Raw genomic sequence first — 14,189 nt, 5'->3', positions numbered from 1 at the left:
GTGAGCATAGAGCATTGAAAAAGGCCCACAGTGTGGGCACCCTCAGCTAAGTGGGGGTGATGTGTGGGAAGAACTGAATCGAGGAGTGAGACTCATGCCCTCTTTCTGTCAATAAACAGCTGCTTGGACAGAGCACATTACTTCATTCATTTGTACTGCAGAATCTTGTTCTGCAAAATCAGGTTATAGAGCTCCATGTCCTACTGCCAAGAGCCTCTGGGCACAAATGTGTTTATCTCAGTTCTCTCATCAGCTGGTCTGAAGAGGGGTGATGCTACTTATGAGACAGCACAGCCTGTACTGGGGCTTCTCACCTCGGTCCTTTGGCCAGTCGAATTCCTTTTGATGAATGATGTCATGAAAGTGTCAGGTGAGGATTTAATTGGTTTTGTGAATTAGAATGGATTATGATGGATATCAGTTAACAATCTTCCAAGTTCTTAGGGTCCATGTGATTAATTTGTTTGGGACGAAAACACTGCAAAGAGAAATTTCAGTAACTACTGCAGTTTGAGTAAGACCTATAATGTGTTGATAACGGATCCTTACACATTTCACAGCTAATTTTTCCTGGGGTTCCATGAACTGGATAATTGAACATTTTATCTGTTAGAAAAATTTTTCAATATCAGTGATCAAAATCTAATTTTTATGCATGCAAAGTATTCATTTGATTACTGGTCTTGGTATGACTTTTATAATAAACAATTCAATTGAAAGAATTATAGTGATTCTGATAAAATGCATTTTAAAAAGCAGTACAAATATCCAGATGAATTATTTGTTCAAATATTCATTTATGCTGGAAGCATATCCAAAAATGAGACTTGAGGTAAGCTAATTCATATGCTGTGTAATCAGTATTCATTCAAACCCTGAAATATATTAGTATTGAAAGTGCATTCCTATACTTAACATCTAAACTCTCTTGATGGTTAAGGCAGTGTAATGACTTGGAATAGATTGGGATATGGGGAGCTGGAATGATGGTGCAAGTAGGTGCAATCAGCTGGTACCTGACTTGCCACTTGAAGCTTCTAAAAAGAGAAGAAGTAGAGTAACTAGATTAACATCTAGATGCATTTTTAACCTTTAGTCATTGGCCAGCAAATATGAAACCTGGATAACAGGAAATTTCTTTTTAATGGACCTGATTTATTTCAGGTTGATTTCTAGATTTCTAGTTCAATAAAAATCAAACATTTGAGGTATAAATTTTAGTTTCAGAGACAGAAGAACATTTTCAGAGGAGAGGAGATGCTGAAAGCAGGCCCTCAGCTTCTTCCATGACCATAGTCTAACCTGAACATGGTGCAGTGGAGCAGGAGAAAGATACAGGAGAGAACAAAAGCTCCCTCAAATATGTGAAAGGATGCTCTTTAGAACTCTGGTTTTGAATGCTTCTGCAAACACATCTATAAGTAAGTGAAATGAGTGAGAAACACTTTTTCTAGAGAAGTATCTCCAGAGAACTCCAGAAAGGAGGCACCTTCCAAGGTTAAGACCCTCCTTCTTACACGTGCTCTTCAGTTTCTTGGATGCTTCTGGAAGATTCTCTATGAGCTGTCCTAACACTGCTAATAATATCCGAGAGGAAAATTCCCAGTTCTTGGAGGATCTGCTTTCTAATTGCCATGAGAAAAGGTTTAATAAACAAAACAAATGAAGAAATCCCAAGAGAGTTGGAAGATGAAGAGTTATGGAGAAAGAATGTGGGAGAAGAGGTGAAGGAGATGGGGGGTGGTTTGCAGGAATAAGGGAGAAGTGACAAGGAAGAAGCGACTTTAGTCAAGTATTGAGGAGGTTCTGAATTAAGACCAGTGGAAGGAGATGATCTGATGGGAGGTACCAGCCCAGAAGTCCTGGAAAGTGCTCCAGCTGAGCAAGAACTAGATGATTCATCTTTTGAAGAGTAACTGGGCTACATTATCTCTGGGATCTTTATAATTTCTAATATTCTCTGAATTTATGTGGTTTGGGATAATTAAATTGGTGGTAATGGAGAGAACAGATTTAAAAGATGTCATACCAGAGCCAGAGAAATTGTACAATAGGTAAGGCACTTGAATGCACAGAACTGATTTGGGTTTGATCCCAGCATGGTCCCCTAAACCCTGATAGGAATGATCCTTGAGCAGAGTCAGGAACAAACCCTGAGCATCACTGACTGTGTCCCAAAGTCAAAAACTAAAAAAAAAGACATATCAGCGCTTGTCAATATGAAAAACAGAGAAGTGATTTAAATGATTTGAAATACTGGTAATGCTTTCAAATATTAGGTAGAATACCAGGCCAACTGATCAAAGGGATGTATAGGTTCAATATGTGAGGTCTTAATTTTGATCCTTAGTACCACATGAGCCACTCAAACACCATTAGAAGTAGCTTGCATTAGTGGTTCCAGAATTACTGGATCCAACTAGATCCACATAATCAGCTACTATACTAGCAACAGTGGCCCAAAATTGCTTGAGAGATTCATTACCCCTGACCAAGTATTAAATCAAACAAAGCATATTTATGGACCAAAACTGACCAAAAGGCCACCAATGTGAAACCTTTGTATTATTCAAGCAAAAATCAGTCATGAGTACAGTGAGATTAGTCCAAAGGCAGTAAGATCATTCATGAGTGTAGTGATATTATTCAAGGGGCTCATGAGATCAGTCAGCACTGCAGTGAAATCAGTTATGAGTGCAGAGGCACCATATTTTGTTAAAGTTAAACATGATGACACAGTAGGGAAAACACATCAGTGTGGCTGAGATACAAAGTCTTGGACAAAGTGTCAGAGGAGAATAAGAGATCTCTGAGAGCTTTTGATAAAGTTAACCCTTTATTCTCATTTGAAAGAAAAGCAAAAGGGAAAAAGGATCAAAGGCAATTGTGGATTAGACCACCAAAAAAGACCAGCCATATGAACACAGAACACATGCTGTTCTTTCTTTCTTTCTTTCTTTCTTTCTTTCTTTCTTTCTTTCTTTCTTTCTTTCTTTCTTTCTTTCTTTCTTTCTTTCTTTCTTTCTTTCTTTCTTTCTTTTCTTTCTTTCTTTCTTTCTTTCTTTCTTTCTTTCTTTCTTTCTTTCTTTCTTTCTTTCTTTCTTTCTTTCTTTCTTTCTTTCTTTCTTTCTTTCTTTCTTTCTTTCTTTCTTTCTTTCTTTCTTTCTTTCTTTCTTTCTTTCTTTCTTTCTTTCTTTCTTTCTTTCTTTCTTTCTTTGTTTTTTCCTCAATACCAAACACCTCCCTGCTCTTCCCTTCTCTGAGAGGACAAGTTCACATGAAATTTAGAAACTCAGTCTTCAGTACAGAGGAGAAAATATTGGCAACCTTGTCCATCTTTTCGTGATCATCTGTATAATATCCCACGGTTTGAGCTCCAACTTCCACATTAGCAAAGGCAATGCCAGATTCAGCCTTGACTTTCATTCTTGCCACCATCTAACTCAGTTCTTGTCCTGCTGCAGGTGCTTTTATTTGCAAGATGGTGCCATTTGTCCAGTCCACCGCCATTGTGACTGAGATTCTCACGCTGACCTGCATCGCTGTGGAAAGGCACCAGGGGCTGGTGCACCCGTTCAAGATGAAGGGACAGTACACACAGCGCAGAGCCTTCAGTATGCTTGGTGAGGCTGTGCCTTCCACTCCAGAGAACACAAAAAAACTTCACTTGAGCCAACAATATTTGTCTGACAAGAAAAGTGTCCTGTCTAGTGGGCAGTTATATGAGGGTTTTCAGGTTTCTTATGCCTTCCCCCCCACCCCCAACACACACACTTTAGGCCTTGCTTCACCCTGGAAAGCTCCCATTTCCATGGACTTTTTCAGATGAAGCCTTGATTTACTTTCCATTGGCCTGAAATAGCTAGTCTCTGGCTTCCTGGGAAAACAACATTCCTTACACTAGGCAACTCTCATACCAAAATAATATGTCTCCAAACTGAGATGTCTCCAAACTCCTCTGAGAGGAGGCAGGAGAGAAGAGAGAGGTGGCCAGAAGTGGTGCAGATATTTGGGTCCCCACTGCAGATGGTCCAGGGTTGCAGGAGAAAATTGGGTACCAAGTGTGAGGTTCCTGGAAAAGACCCATCCCTTCACTTCAGAACTTGGCTTCAAGTGTCCCGAGCTTCTGGCTTGCTCACTGCAGCTTATTTGAGCCAGCAGGTCATACAGAGCATGTTTCTCCAGGTGATCCAAGGAAACCGCAAGGCAATATCCCAAAGATTCCCCAGAACTTCTCTACTTGAGCCCTTTATAAGTTGAATGCACATCTCAGTGGCTTGATGGTATTAGAGCTGAATAAACAGGAATAAGAAGCAATTAACATGATCACCCAAGAGAGAAAGTTATACTAACATCACCCTCAAGGGAAAGTAAAAATGCTTGATTCCTGCTGTAAGCATAGAGCCTATTGGGGAAAATAAAATTTCCCAATGACTCCTGAAGGTTATGCAATGCCCCAACTCCTTTGACAAGGTCTGAGGTGAATCAATAGGAGCCCATAGCCCATTGTTTCATTCATTTCTGTTTGTTTCAAATTTATATCAGAGCCTCCTTGCAAAGAATTGAAAGATCTCTTGACTCCTAACAATTGGCGTCTTTCTGACATCAGAGACTGAGAGAGAGAGAAAGAGAGATAGAGAGAGAGATAGAGATAGAGAGATAGAGAGAGATAGAGAGATAGAGAGAGATAGAGAGAGAGAGAGAGAGAATTGTAACCTGCTAAAAACAAAGCTGGGAATCAGAAAAATGAGCAGTTCTACTTTCAAAAAAATGCCAGAGGCAAAGAGAAGATTTTCACTTATATTTATATCCTGGGGCTTTATCCAGCTATTCACATCTGCCCTTCACTTCTTCCTGGAGGTAAAAGCCTCAGCAAACTGAGACTTGCTTCACTTCTCAGTCCAGAGAACAGAGAGATCACAGTCATAATGTCCACTGAAACCTCCTCTTCCCAAGCAGGCAAAGTATCCCAAGAATTGGCAGTGAACTAAGCCTGGTAGACTACATTTCTCCTCAATTTCTACTATAGATGGGGGAAATGATGCTGGTAAGAAAATATAATGGATAAGGATTAGAAAAGATGAAGAAGGTCAAATCACTGAATCCTGACTTTCTGAAGACCATGATGATTAAGAAGCTGCTCTATAATAAACCTCAATTAGGCCAAGTCCCTTAACATACAAGACAATACACTGTTGTTTTATTTTTTTTAATGATTTTTCTCCAATAGCCAGAACTCACAGAATCTGAAATTCTGGGAAATTTATCATCAGCCACACCAACCTGAAAGTACTCCCACTCATCTGAAATTCTGAGAAATCTCCTCAAAATCTGTTTAGGTCTTGGTTCTGATCTATTCTGTTTAGATGCTCTTTCATTTCTGACCCAGAAAACATCATTAGTTAAAGCAACTCACTCACAACGTGCTTTGGTTTCCAGTTAGTACATGTTTTGTTAAAAAAAAATTAGATCAGAAGCTCTATTATGATGTTTTTCAATTTGAATAAAGATACTATAGAAGATGATCAGTCATATTTCAGTTACTCATTCAGTCCACAAACAAGTCCTACTGAGCAAAGGAAGTTTTCCGTGAAATCTTTTTTTAGGAAAACAAAAAAGAAAATATGCAAAGGTACTGTGAGGTGCTGTCTACCAAAACAAACAAACAAACCAAAAACCCCTCAGGAATAGAGAAGAATGAATAAGAGCAACCATGATGTGAGGCAAGTGGGTACTTGGTTTTTTGTTATTTTTTGTTTTGTTTTGTTTTGGTTTTTGGGTCACACCCGGCAGCGCTCAGGGGTTACTCCTGGCTCTATGCTCAGAAATTGCTCCTGTCAGGCTCAGGGGACTATATGGGATGCCGGGATTCAAACCACTGTCCTTCTGCATCTAAGGCAAACGTCTTACCGCTGTGCTATCTCTCCGGCCTGCAAGTGGGTACTTGTAAACAAGCAATCAGTGTTCACTTATCTCTGGAATTGCTGTGAACTTCAGATTTCCCTGGGAAAGGGGACCTTTGAGTCAACTCCCTGAAGATGAGTTCCAGCTACCTGCAAGTCTTGAGTGGCCTAATGCATTCTGGGATGTCAGCACTGGAATGCATTTTTGGATACAGATACGTAAGCCAGCTGGGTGGAAGATTAATCAGAGGACTCTGATGGGAAGGATATGGTCAGAGAGGACAGAGAAGCATGTGAGATTAGTGGGAGCCTCATGGATCATATTAACTGGGCTTTGGATTTTTTTAGGATTGGGGCCCACACACAGAGTTCCCAACACTTAAAACATGATTCCAAACAATCATTCCAGCAGCAGTGATGAGGGAAGGTAGGATGTTAGAGGGGGCCATTTTCTGGCACCAGGGTAGAGGTGAGGGGCATGGATCTCTGGAGGAGGGTTTATGGTGATAATGATAATGTGAGTCCAGGAGGGAGTGTTGGGGGCTGAGCTGGATTCTGATGACTCTCTCCTTTTCACAGGTGTGGTCTGGCTGGTGGCGGTCATTGTGGGTTCACCCATGTGGCATGTGCAGCGCCTGGAGGTAGATAAGCTTTGCTGATGTCCGCTTTCTTACTGAGAATCATTTTCTCCTTGCAAAAGCATTCCCATCAATTGTAGGGTTTCAGCTTTTCTCTGGAGCCTGTTTAGGTGGAGCAAAAATAATCCATGTTGATAAATACTTGTTTTTATCAAGTTCAGCCTTGATCTTATGTGGTTATAACTTCACTAAGAATCAAATTGATTGGGTCCTTTTTAATATTTTCCCTACCAGCCACACATAGCTTTGTGTATCTTGATCCAGTTTAAGTCAATTTGGAAACTAGTTAAAAAAGTGATATTGAATTGAATCCCTGTCCCTGAAGACACCTCCTTCTTCTATAGGCCGCCAGCCCTGACCCTGTACTTCTGAAGCATCACTTGGGAGGATAACTTGTTGTATATATCAAGCCTGATGATCACTCTGCATTTTTCTTTTCTCTATATATGTATTCATTTTTTTTGTTTGGGTGCTACACCTGGAAATGCTCAGGACTTACTTCTGGCAATGCACTCAAGAATTTCTTCTGGCACTGCTCAGGGGACCATATAGGATGCTGGGGATTAAATCTGGGTCAGTAGCCTACAAGGCAACCTCCTTATCCACTGTACTTTCTCTCCAGTCCTGTCACTCTATATTTTCTTTTAAATCATATGACAAACCTGTCATCAATTTCTACTCATTAGTAATCTTTTTTAAGTCCTTTCTTTTTCTTGGGAGGGTTTGGTGCTTTTCAAGGGAGGCCCACCTGATGATTCTTAGCCAGTGAGGCTGGGAGTTCAGGAAGTGGTGCTATCAGGTTCTGCAGCACTGAGGATGGAACAGGACACACCCTGGTGATTTTCGGGGGTTCATACAGCAATGTTTAGGGACCATGTGGTTCCAGTGATCAAATCAGGACCTATCCCATGTATACCTGATTCTTGTGCTCTCTCCAGACTCCACAAGTACTTTCTTTTCTCTATCCTGCTTATCAGTAAATTGCATCTCCATTTGAAACCTTGTGGAGAAATCACCTGATACAAAAAATCTTTAGATCCAGCCTTGGTCTTGGCCTTGAAGTGAAGGGAGCACCATGTGTTTTTTAAGGAGCCTGACCACCCATTAGGATATACATCAACATGACCTGCCCAGTGATCTAAATCATTGGTTCTCTTCAAAGACAGTAAAGGTTGCTTGCTCACATTCCCAGTAAAAGTGGGATTAAAATTACAGATTTTTTGTACATCCTTTAATCAGCATGGACAAATGTAATACTACTGGGTATTCCATGTCTGTTGGCAAGGATATAAAAATCCTGTTGCATTTTTTTTTTTTGGAATTGCTATGTTGAGTGACTTGAACTCCATGGATTAAAGGACAAAGTAACTCTGTTCTAATTCTATTCTCTCCCTGGCTGCCTATAAAATGTGATGGGGAGGAAGGCTCAATGACATAGCCTCTAGCTTGTGAACACAAAGTCTATAATTTTACCCAGCAGAGACCTCTTTCTCATGTCAAGTACAATTAAGCAGTACTGCTACTTGAAGTCCCAGGAACCACAAAAATTGTTTGATTGATGGCACATCATGACCAAGTGACTGAGCAACACAATAAAAAGGTATTTCCTCCACACACCATCACAATACACATCAAGCATTAATCATGCAAGTAGCATAAGTAAGTCAATAAGCACCCCAACTAGGTATGTGACAATCCTAGTCACCTCAGAAACAACAAAGTGGAGAGAAGTGGGATTTGTTTTTGTTTGTATGGTTGGTTGGTTGGTTTTTTGGTGGGGAGGCACACCCAGGTTACTCAGGGATTACTTCTGGTTCTATTCTCATGAATCACACCTGGTAGGCTCGAGGGACTGTAAAGGATGCTGCGAACTGAACCGAGGTAGGCTGCAGGTAAAGCAATTGCTCTACCCATTGTGAAAATTTGCTTTTAAATTTCAAAATGGGTCTTAAATAGTTCCTATGCTTGTTGAAAATATGTGGAGGGAGGAACTCTCTTCTAGTTATTCAGCCAGTGGTACCCCCTCTGCCACATTCAGTCACAAGAAAAATGTCAGAGCTGATCCTAACATGTCCTGGCACATGATGATCCAATGGCACCATCATCCTTGTCCAAAATCTCAGTCACTTCAGAACAACTCCTTAGGGCTGGATTTATAGCACAGTAGGTAAGGTGTTTGCCTTGAACGTGGACTACCTGGTTCAATCATTGATATCTATTTGGTTCTCCAGTCCCTCTGAGATTGATCCTTGATGACAGAGTCAGGAGTAAGCCCCAAACACCAAGAGATATGCTTCCACCCACACACCCCAAATATATATATGTATATTCATCTTGGGCATATTTAGGCCTAGAATTCTACAGTTTGAGGTGGGGACAAGCCCCTAGCTCTGCTGCTTTGCACTTCTTTTTATCATACTCTTCTCTACTGGCTGCTTGGAGTCAATATGAGCAGAACCTTCTGGAATCAGTACTCTCTGCATAGGCTGGCTGCCCATCATGATGCTTTCCTTTGTGAACTTTCCAGAGATCTTAGCATCTAGGCTACCAGTTATCCTTTATAAGTGAGCTGCTCATAAAGACCCTTCCACATACCCCAAGACCCTGTAGTTGTCAGCTCCTATCTCCAAGGCCTGCTTTACTTTCAGCAGGGCACAGCTATATGGGAACATTTGGGGTTCTCCCAAACATATTTCACCTTTGGGATGGTCCATTTTTTGCCTATAGAACCCAGAAACTTCTGTCCAGTTATTCCACCTATTTTTTTATCATAGGTGCTAAATACATTCTAACCCTGTTTGGTTGGTAAGAAAAAAAAGTATATAATCTAATTGGCAAAACTGTCAGTCAATTCAACAAAATTAGATTTCTGTCCTGAATACTGTATCAATTTCACATTAAATAACTGGATGAATAGGCATTCCAAGCAGCCTATCACTCCCAAACTTTGAGTGAGAAAGTGTGAGGTGACACAGAGCCTATAGTTCTCACCTGGAGGATAAAGAGACCACTGACTTTCTCATTTCTCCCCAGTGCACCCCTCTGCTGTGCCCTGGCAGGCTGGTTTTCAGGAGTGATGCTATTTTGACAGTTCTCGATGAATGCAGCCTGGGGGTAGTTAGGTTCGATTTCTCATCACTCCTTCCCCTTCACATCTGAAAAATGTGAGTGTACCACAGCTCCACATCTGTCAAAATACCTTCTTTTCCAATGCCCAGCTTTGCTCTAAATGAAAAAATATTTAACCTGTGGAAAAATACAGAGTCCTATGAGGAAGGTAAGTATGGGCCTTAGTCTGGGGGGATACAATGATCTCAGTAATTTGGGGGATTGGAGGGGTCATGGCTTACTCCTGACTCTGTGCTTAGGGATCACTCCTGGCAATACTCAAAGGACAATATGGGTTGATAGGATTGAACAAAAATCAGTCCTGTGCAATGCTTTGTTTAAGCTCTGGTTCCTAATCTCAGGAATCTAAACCATCTTGTCGTGGTTACACTCTACCAAGAATATATTTTGGGGAAAAGACTTGAGTCAGTGGGAAGGATATGATCAGACAGTAACTAGGAGAGGGTAAGACCTAAGCTGACAGCACAGGATTTCTCAACCTGACAGGGCAATGGAGTTTGAGGACAATGTACATTTGAAAAAGAAAGGACTGATTCTAGTTTTCATTCATCTCCTCAACCATGCCTTTAGGATGCCTTTAATTGTCCCCAGGATAACATGAACCCAATGGACAAGTCCAATTTTAGGACTTGGCTACATATGGCTGCTCTGGTGTCTGGTTGTCCTTGAGGGCACTGCCTAGATGGAATCAGAGTAAATGGTTCTTCAATATCCTACTCACTTGGACTTGAATATTCTCAGCTTGGATGAACACACCAAAATTCAAAAAGCTTTTTGATTCCCCTTCTGTTGACATTAATGACTGGAGATAGAATATTCTGGAAATAGAGCAAGAACAATATCTAAGATCTAAGGATTAAATGCAAAGCTCCAATTATCTTGATACATTCTCTAACTTTCATTCCTGTTATCCAGATAAATGACTTCGTAATATGCTTGAAGTGTTTCATATGCCCCATTTAAGCATAGATGATTACTATTACTATTGATGATATAGGTAAAGTCATGCATCTGTTAGGAATCATATTAAGACACAGACTTGTTTTCTGTAGAATATCAACGACCAAGTCTTATGAATGAGTCTATGTAGTTGTAGGTGGGCATCCATTTGACTCATAAATTGTCTTTCAGAATCTAAAAGATGACAATCACTTTTATTTTTTTGGTTTTTGGGCCACACCCTGTGACGCTCAGGGGTTACTCCTGGCTCTATGCTCAGAAATATCTCCTGATAATGCCAATCACTATTTTTAGTCTCTTAACAAGTATCCCAATTATCAAAATATAAAATAGCAATAGTCAGTAACAAAATTGGGATTTTCAGCATCATGAGTTCAAAAATAGCTGATGCAATGACAAAAGGCACTGGAGCAAAAATAAAGTAACATAAAAGTAACTGGCATGTCTGCATTAGAGTATTTTTCTCATACATATTTTGCATTGAATTACTTCACCCCATTATGTCTATGGTTCAAACATTAAGAAAGAAGGGTTCATGTGATAGTATAGCAGGGAGGGCATTTGCTTTGCATATGGCTGACCCAAGTTCAATCCTCAGCATCTCTGAGCCTACCAGGAATAATTTCTGACTGCGGAGACAAAAGTAACTTCTGAGTGCTACCAGGTATAGCCAAAAATAAAAGTAAAAAAGTTAAGAAAGAAAAAAAAAGAACCATATGCTATTTAAAATAGAAATTAATTTTCTGTTTCATTAGAAAAGATGGCTGAGTGATAATACAGAGGGCAAAGCACTTGCTCTGTAGGCAGTCAATCTAAAAACACCAATTAAACATTGATCTAAAATACCAACTTTGGTCTTCTGAACCCCGCCTCTCTGGAGTGATCCCTGAGAACTGCTTGGTGTGAAACCTCATAAATTGAAAGGAAAGTAAAAAACTTGAAAGAGTGTAGGCAACGAAGGGGACATTATTAATTTACCACAGAAGACAATTAAAATCACATCCTATTAGAAATATGACATGCCCAAGGAAAATAAAGAACTGAAAAGTGTATCACCTAGAAATTCTTGGCTTTTTGTTTCCAGATACAAACTTTGGGCTCTCCTAACTCATTGTCCTTCTTTTAAAGATTAAGTATGACTTCTTATATGAAAAAGAACATGTCTGCTGCTTGGAGGAATGGGCCAGCCCTGTGCACCAGAAAGTCTACACAACCTTTATCCTTGTCATCCTCTTCCTCCTGCCTCTTATGCTGATGCTTGTCCTGTACAGTAAGATTGGTTATGAGCTGTGGATTAAGAAAAGAGTGGGGGATGGCTCTGTGCTTCGAACTATTCATGGAAAGGAAATGTCCAAAATAGCCAGGTCTGTTGCAGGATATATTTATTTCTATTTCAAGATTGTTTTATTCTTGGTTGTGTGGAAAGAGATATTTATCAGAATCTTCAGGCCAGCTAGTCAAAATATCACTTGAAATCTCAAGTTTTGGGTAAAGGCTGACTTTAAACTGTGGATTTTGTTTGCTTGTTTTCATTTTATTTTGTTGTGGGCTATGCCTGGTGGTGCTCAGTGGTTACTGCTGGGTCTAAGCTTAGAAATTACTCTTGGCAGGCTCAGGAGACCATCTGGGATGCTGGGGATTGAATCTCGCTCATCCTCATGCAAGACAAATGCCCTCCCTGCTGTGCTATCTCTGCAGCCCCATGGCTGCATGGCAGGAAACCAAAATAAGACCACTAGATTCCAAATCAAAGAGGAAACCACCACTATGGATATGGGCCTTTAGAAAATGGTCATTGGACTCATTGCTCTAGCCAGAGGATCTATTCTTAACTTCATTATCAGCAATATACTTTTACCCAGTGGCTTTTGTTGGCTGAGCAGGATGTTCAGAACTTCTTGACACACAATTTTTTGCTCGTACTTGTAGCTCGTATGATTTCCACTAGATCACTCTTTCAAAACAAAACTAAAGGAAAGAGCCTGATGTGACGAGGTCAAACCCTTGGCCTCTGATTGCAGCAGTGAGGTAGGTAAGCAGTAGGGGGAGTTGGAAGAGAGAAGAGGTGGAGTAGAATTGGTTCTGTGATAAATAAGCACAGATAAGCCTGGGCATTTTGGTGATAGAGCGGGTACAGAATTTTTGCATATCAAAACCATGGAAGCTAATCTATTACCATTTTAATAATATTACCTAAACTCAATTTAAAATGAAATCTCTTAAGGATTGAAAATAATGTGAAACAAAACCAACTAAACCTCCAGGAAGTCTATCATTTCTATAAGTGGATAGCTCCCTCTAGTGCCCAGTTGTAGAAATAATTGTCTCACCCTTCAGGGTCCTAGACCTTTCAGCACTTTCTGCTGTCTCCACCTTTCTTGTAAGAAAAGGTTATCATGCTGAAATAAGAAAAGACAAATATGACCTCTCATGAACTTCACATGTCCTGAAAATGGTTATATCTCTTTATATGTTAGTCTCCGAGACAGAAATGATGTAAAAAATTGGGTTGAATTTTACTCCTAGTATTCGGATACATAAAAATTTGAATTCTACCTTAAGGGCTTCTTATAATCGATAACCATTGAAATATATCTTTCACCAGCATGAACACTGTTAAAAACATAATGATTGGGGCTGGAGCTATAGCGCAGCGATAGGACGTTTGCCTTGCATGCGGTAGACCCAGGACGGACCTGGGTTCGATCCCCTGCGTCTCATATAGTCCCCCAAGCCAGGAGCAATTTCTGAGCGCAGAGCCAAGAGTAACTCCTGATCGTCACCGGGTGTGGCCAAAAATAATGATTAAGGGCACTGAATATTATTAATAATTATAAAAATAACTTAAATAAAAATAACAAATGATTAATAATAATTGTGATGATTAATAGGGCACTGAAGCAGACTGCACCCAAATTCGCGCTTATGAATTTTCATTCCTTTATTGGCCATTTGACTGGGCAAGAGATTGAATATTTTCTGGGCTTCAGTTTCCACATCTGTCCAATGACTTTTGGGGAAGAGTTAATTCATGCCAATGAGGTACCAGAATTTCATTGGCCTCAAGAGCCAGTCAGGAGCCTATGAATATTTATGAGCAAGAAATATATGAATGAGGAGACTAGCAATGGGAAAGCATGAGACACAGTCCATACAAATCTCTCCTGACTTTCATTTGTATTTAGAAAAACTAAGGTCGAGAGTGGTCTAGGTTCAAACTTTTTTACAGTGACTTTATATTTAGTTGCCATGGTGACTAACACAATGAATCCTTTTGTCCAGGAATAAGAAGCGGGCTGTCATTATGATGGTGACCGTGGTAGCTCTCTTTGCTGTGTGCTGGGCACCTTTCCACACCGTCCACATGATGGTTGAATACAGTGAGTGGTGGTGGCAGTTCTAGCTCATTTCCTGCTACTAGGGTGGATGAGAAATCATTGAAATGTCTTGCCATTCACCTGGATGGCAAAACATCGGACAATTAAGATCATGTGTTATTGCATGAACATTGCACCTTGGGTTTTTATTTTAGTCCAAAAATGTATTTATAAACTTTCAT

General features: G+C 40.2%; 1 protein-coding gene across 1 annotated transcript in view; it reads left to right on the top strand.

Annotated features, from left to right (window-relative positions):
* Positions 1-14,189, top strand: part of QRFPR (pyroglutamylated RFamide peptide receptor) — a 42,382-nt gene that overhangs the window by 25,647 nt on the left and 2,546 nt on the right. The window contains exons 2-5 of the mRNA XM_049786930.1: positions 3,465-3,623; positions 6,483-6,544; positions 11,759-11,994; positions 13,913-14,010. Of these exons, the coding sequence (XP_049642887.1) occupies positions 3,465-3,623; positions 6,483-6,544; positions 11,759-11,994; positions 13,913-14,010 (555 nt within the window). The remainder of the gene's footprint in view (positions 1-3,464; positions 3,624-6,482; positions 6,545-11,758; positions 11,995-13,912; positions 14,011-14,189) is intronic.

Source organism: Suncus etruscus, chromosome 14 (assembly GCF_024139225.1).
Source record: "Suncus etruscus isolate mSunEtr1 chromosome 14, mSunEtr1.pri.cur, whole genome shotgun sequence".
NCBI lineage: Eukaryota > Metazoa > Chordata > Mammalia > Eulipotyphla > Soricidae > Suncus > Suncus etruscus.
This window is presented reverse-complemented; position numbering and strand designations above follow the sequence as displayed.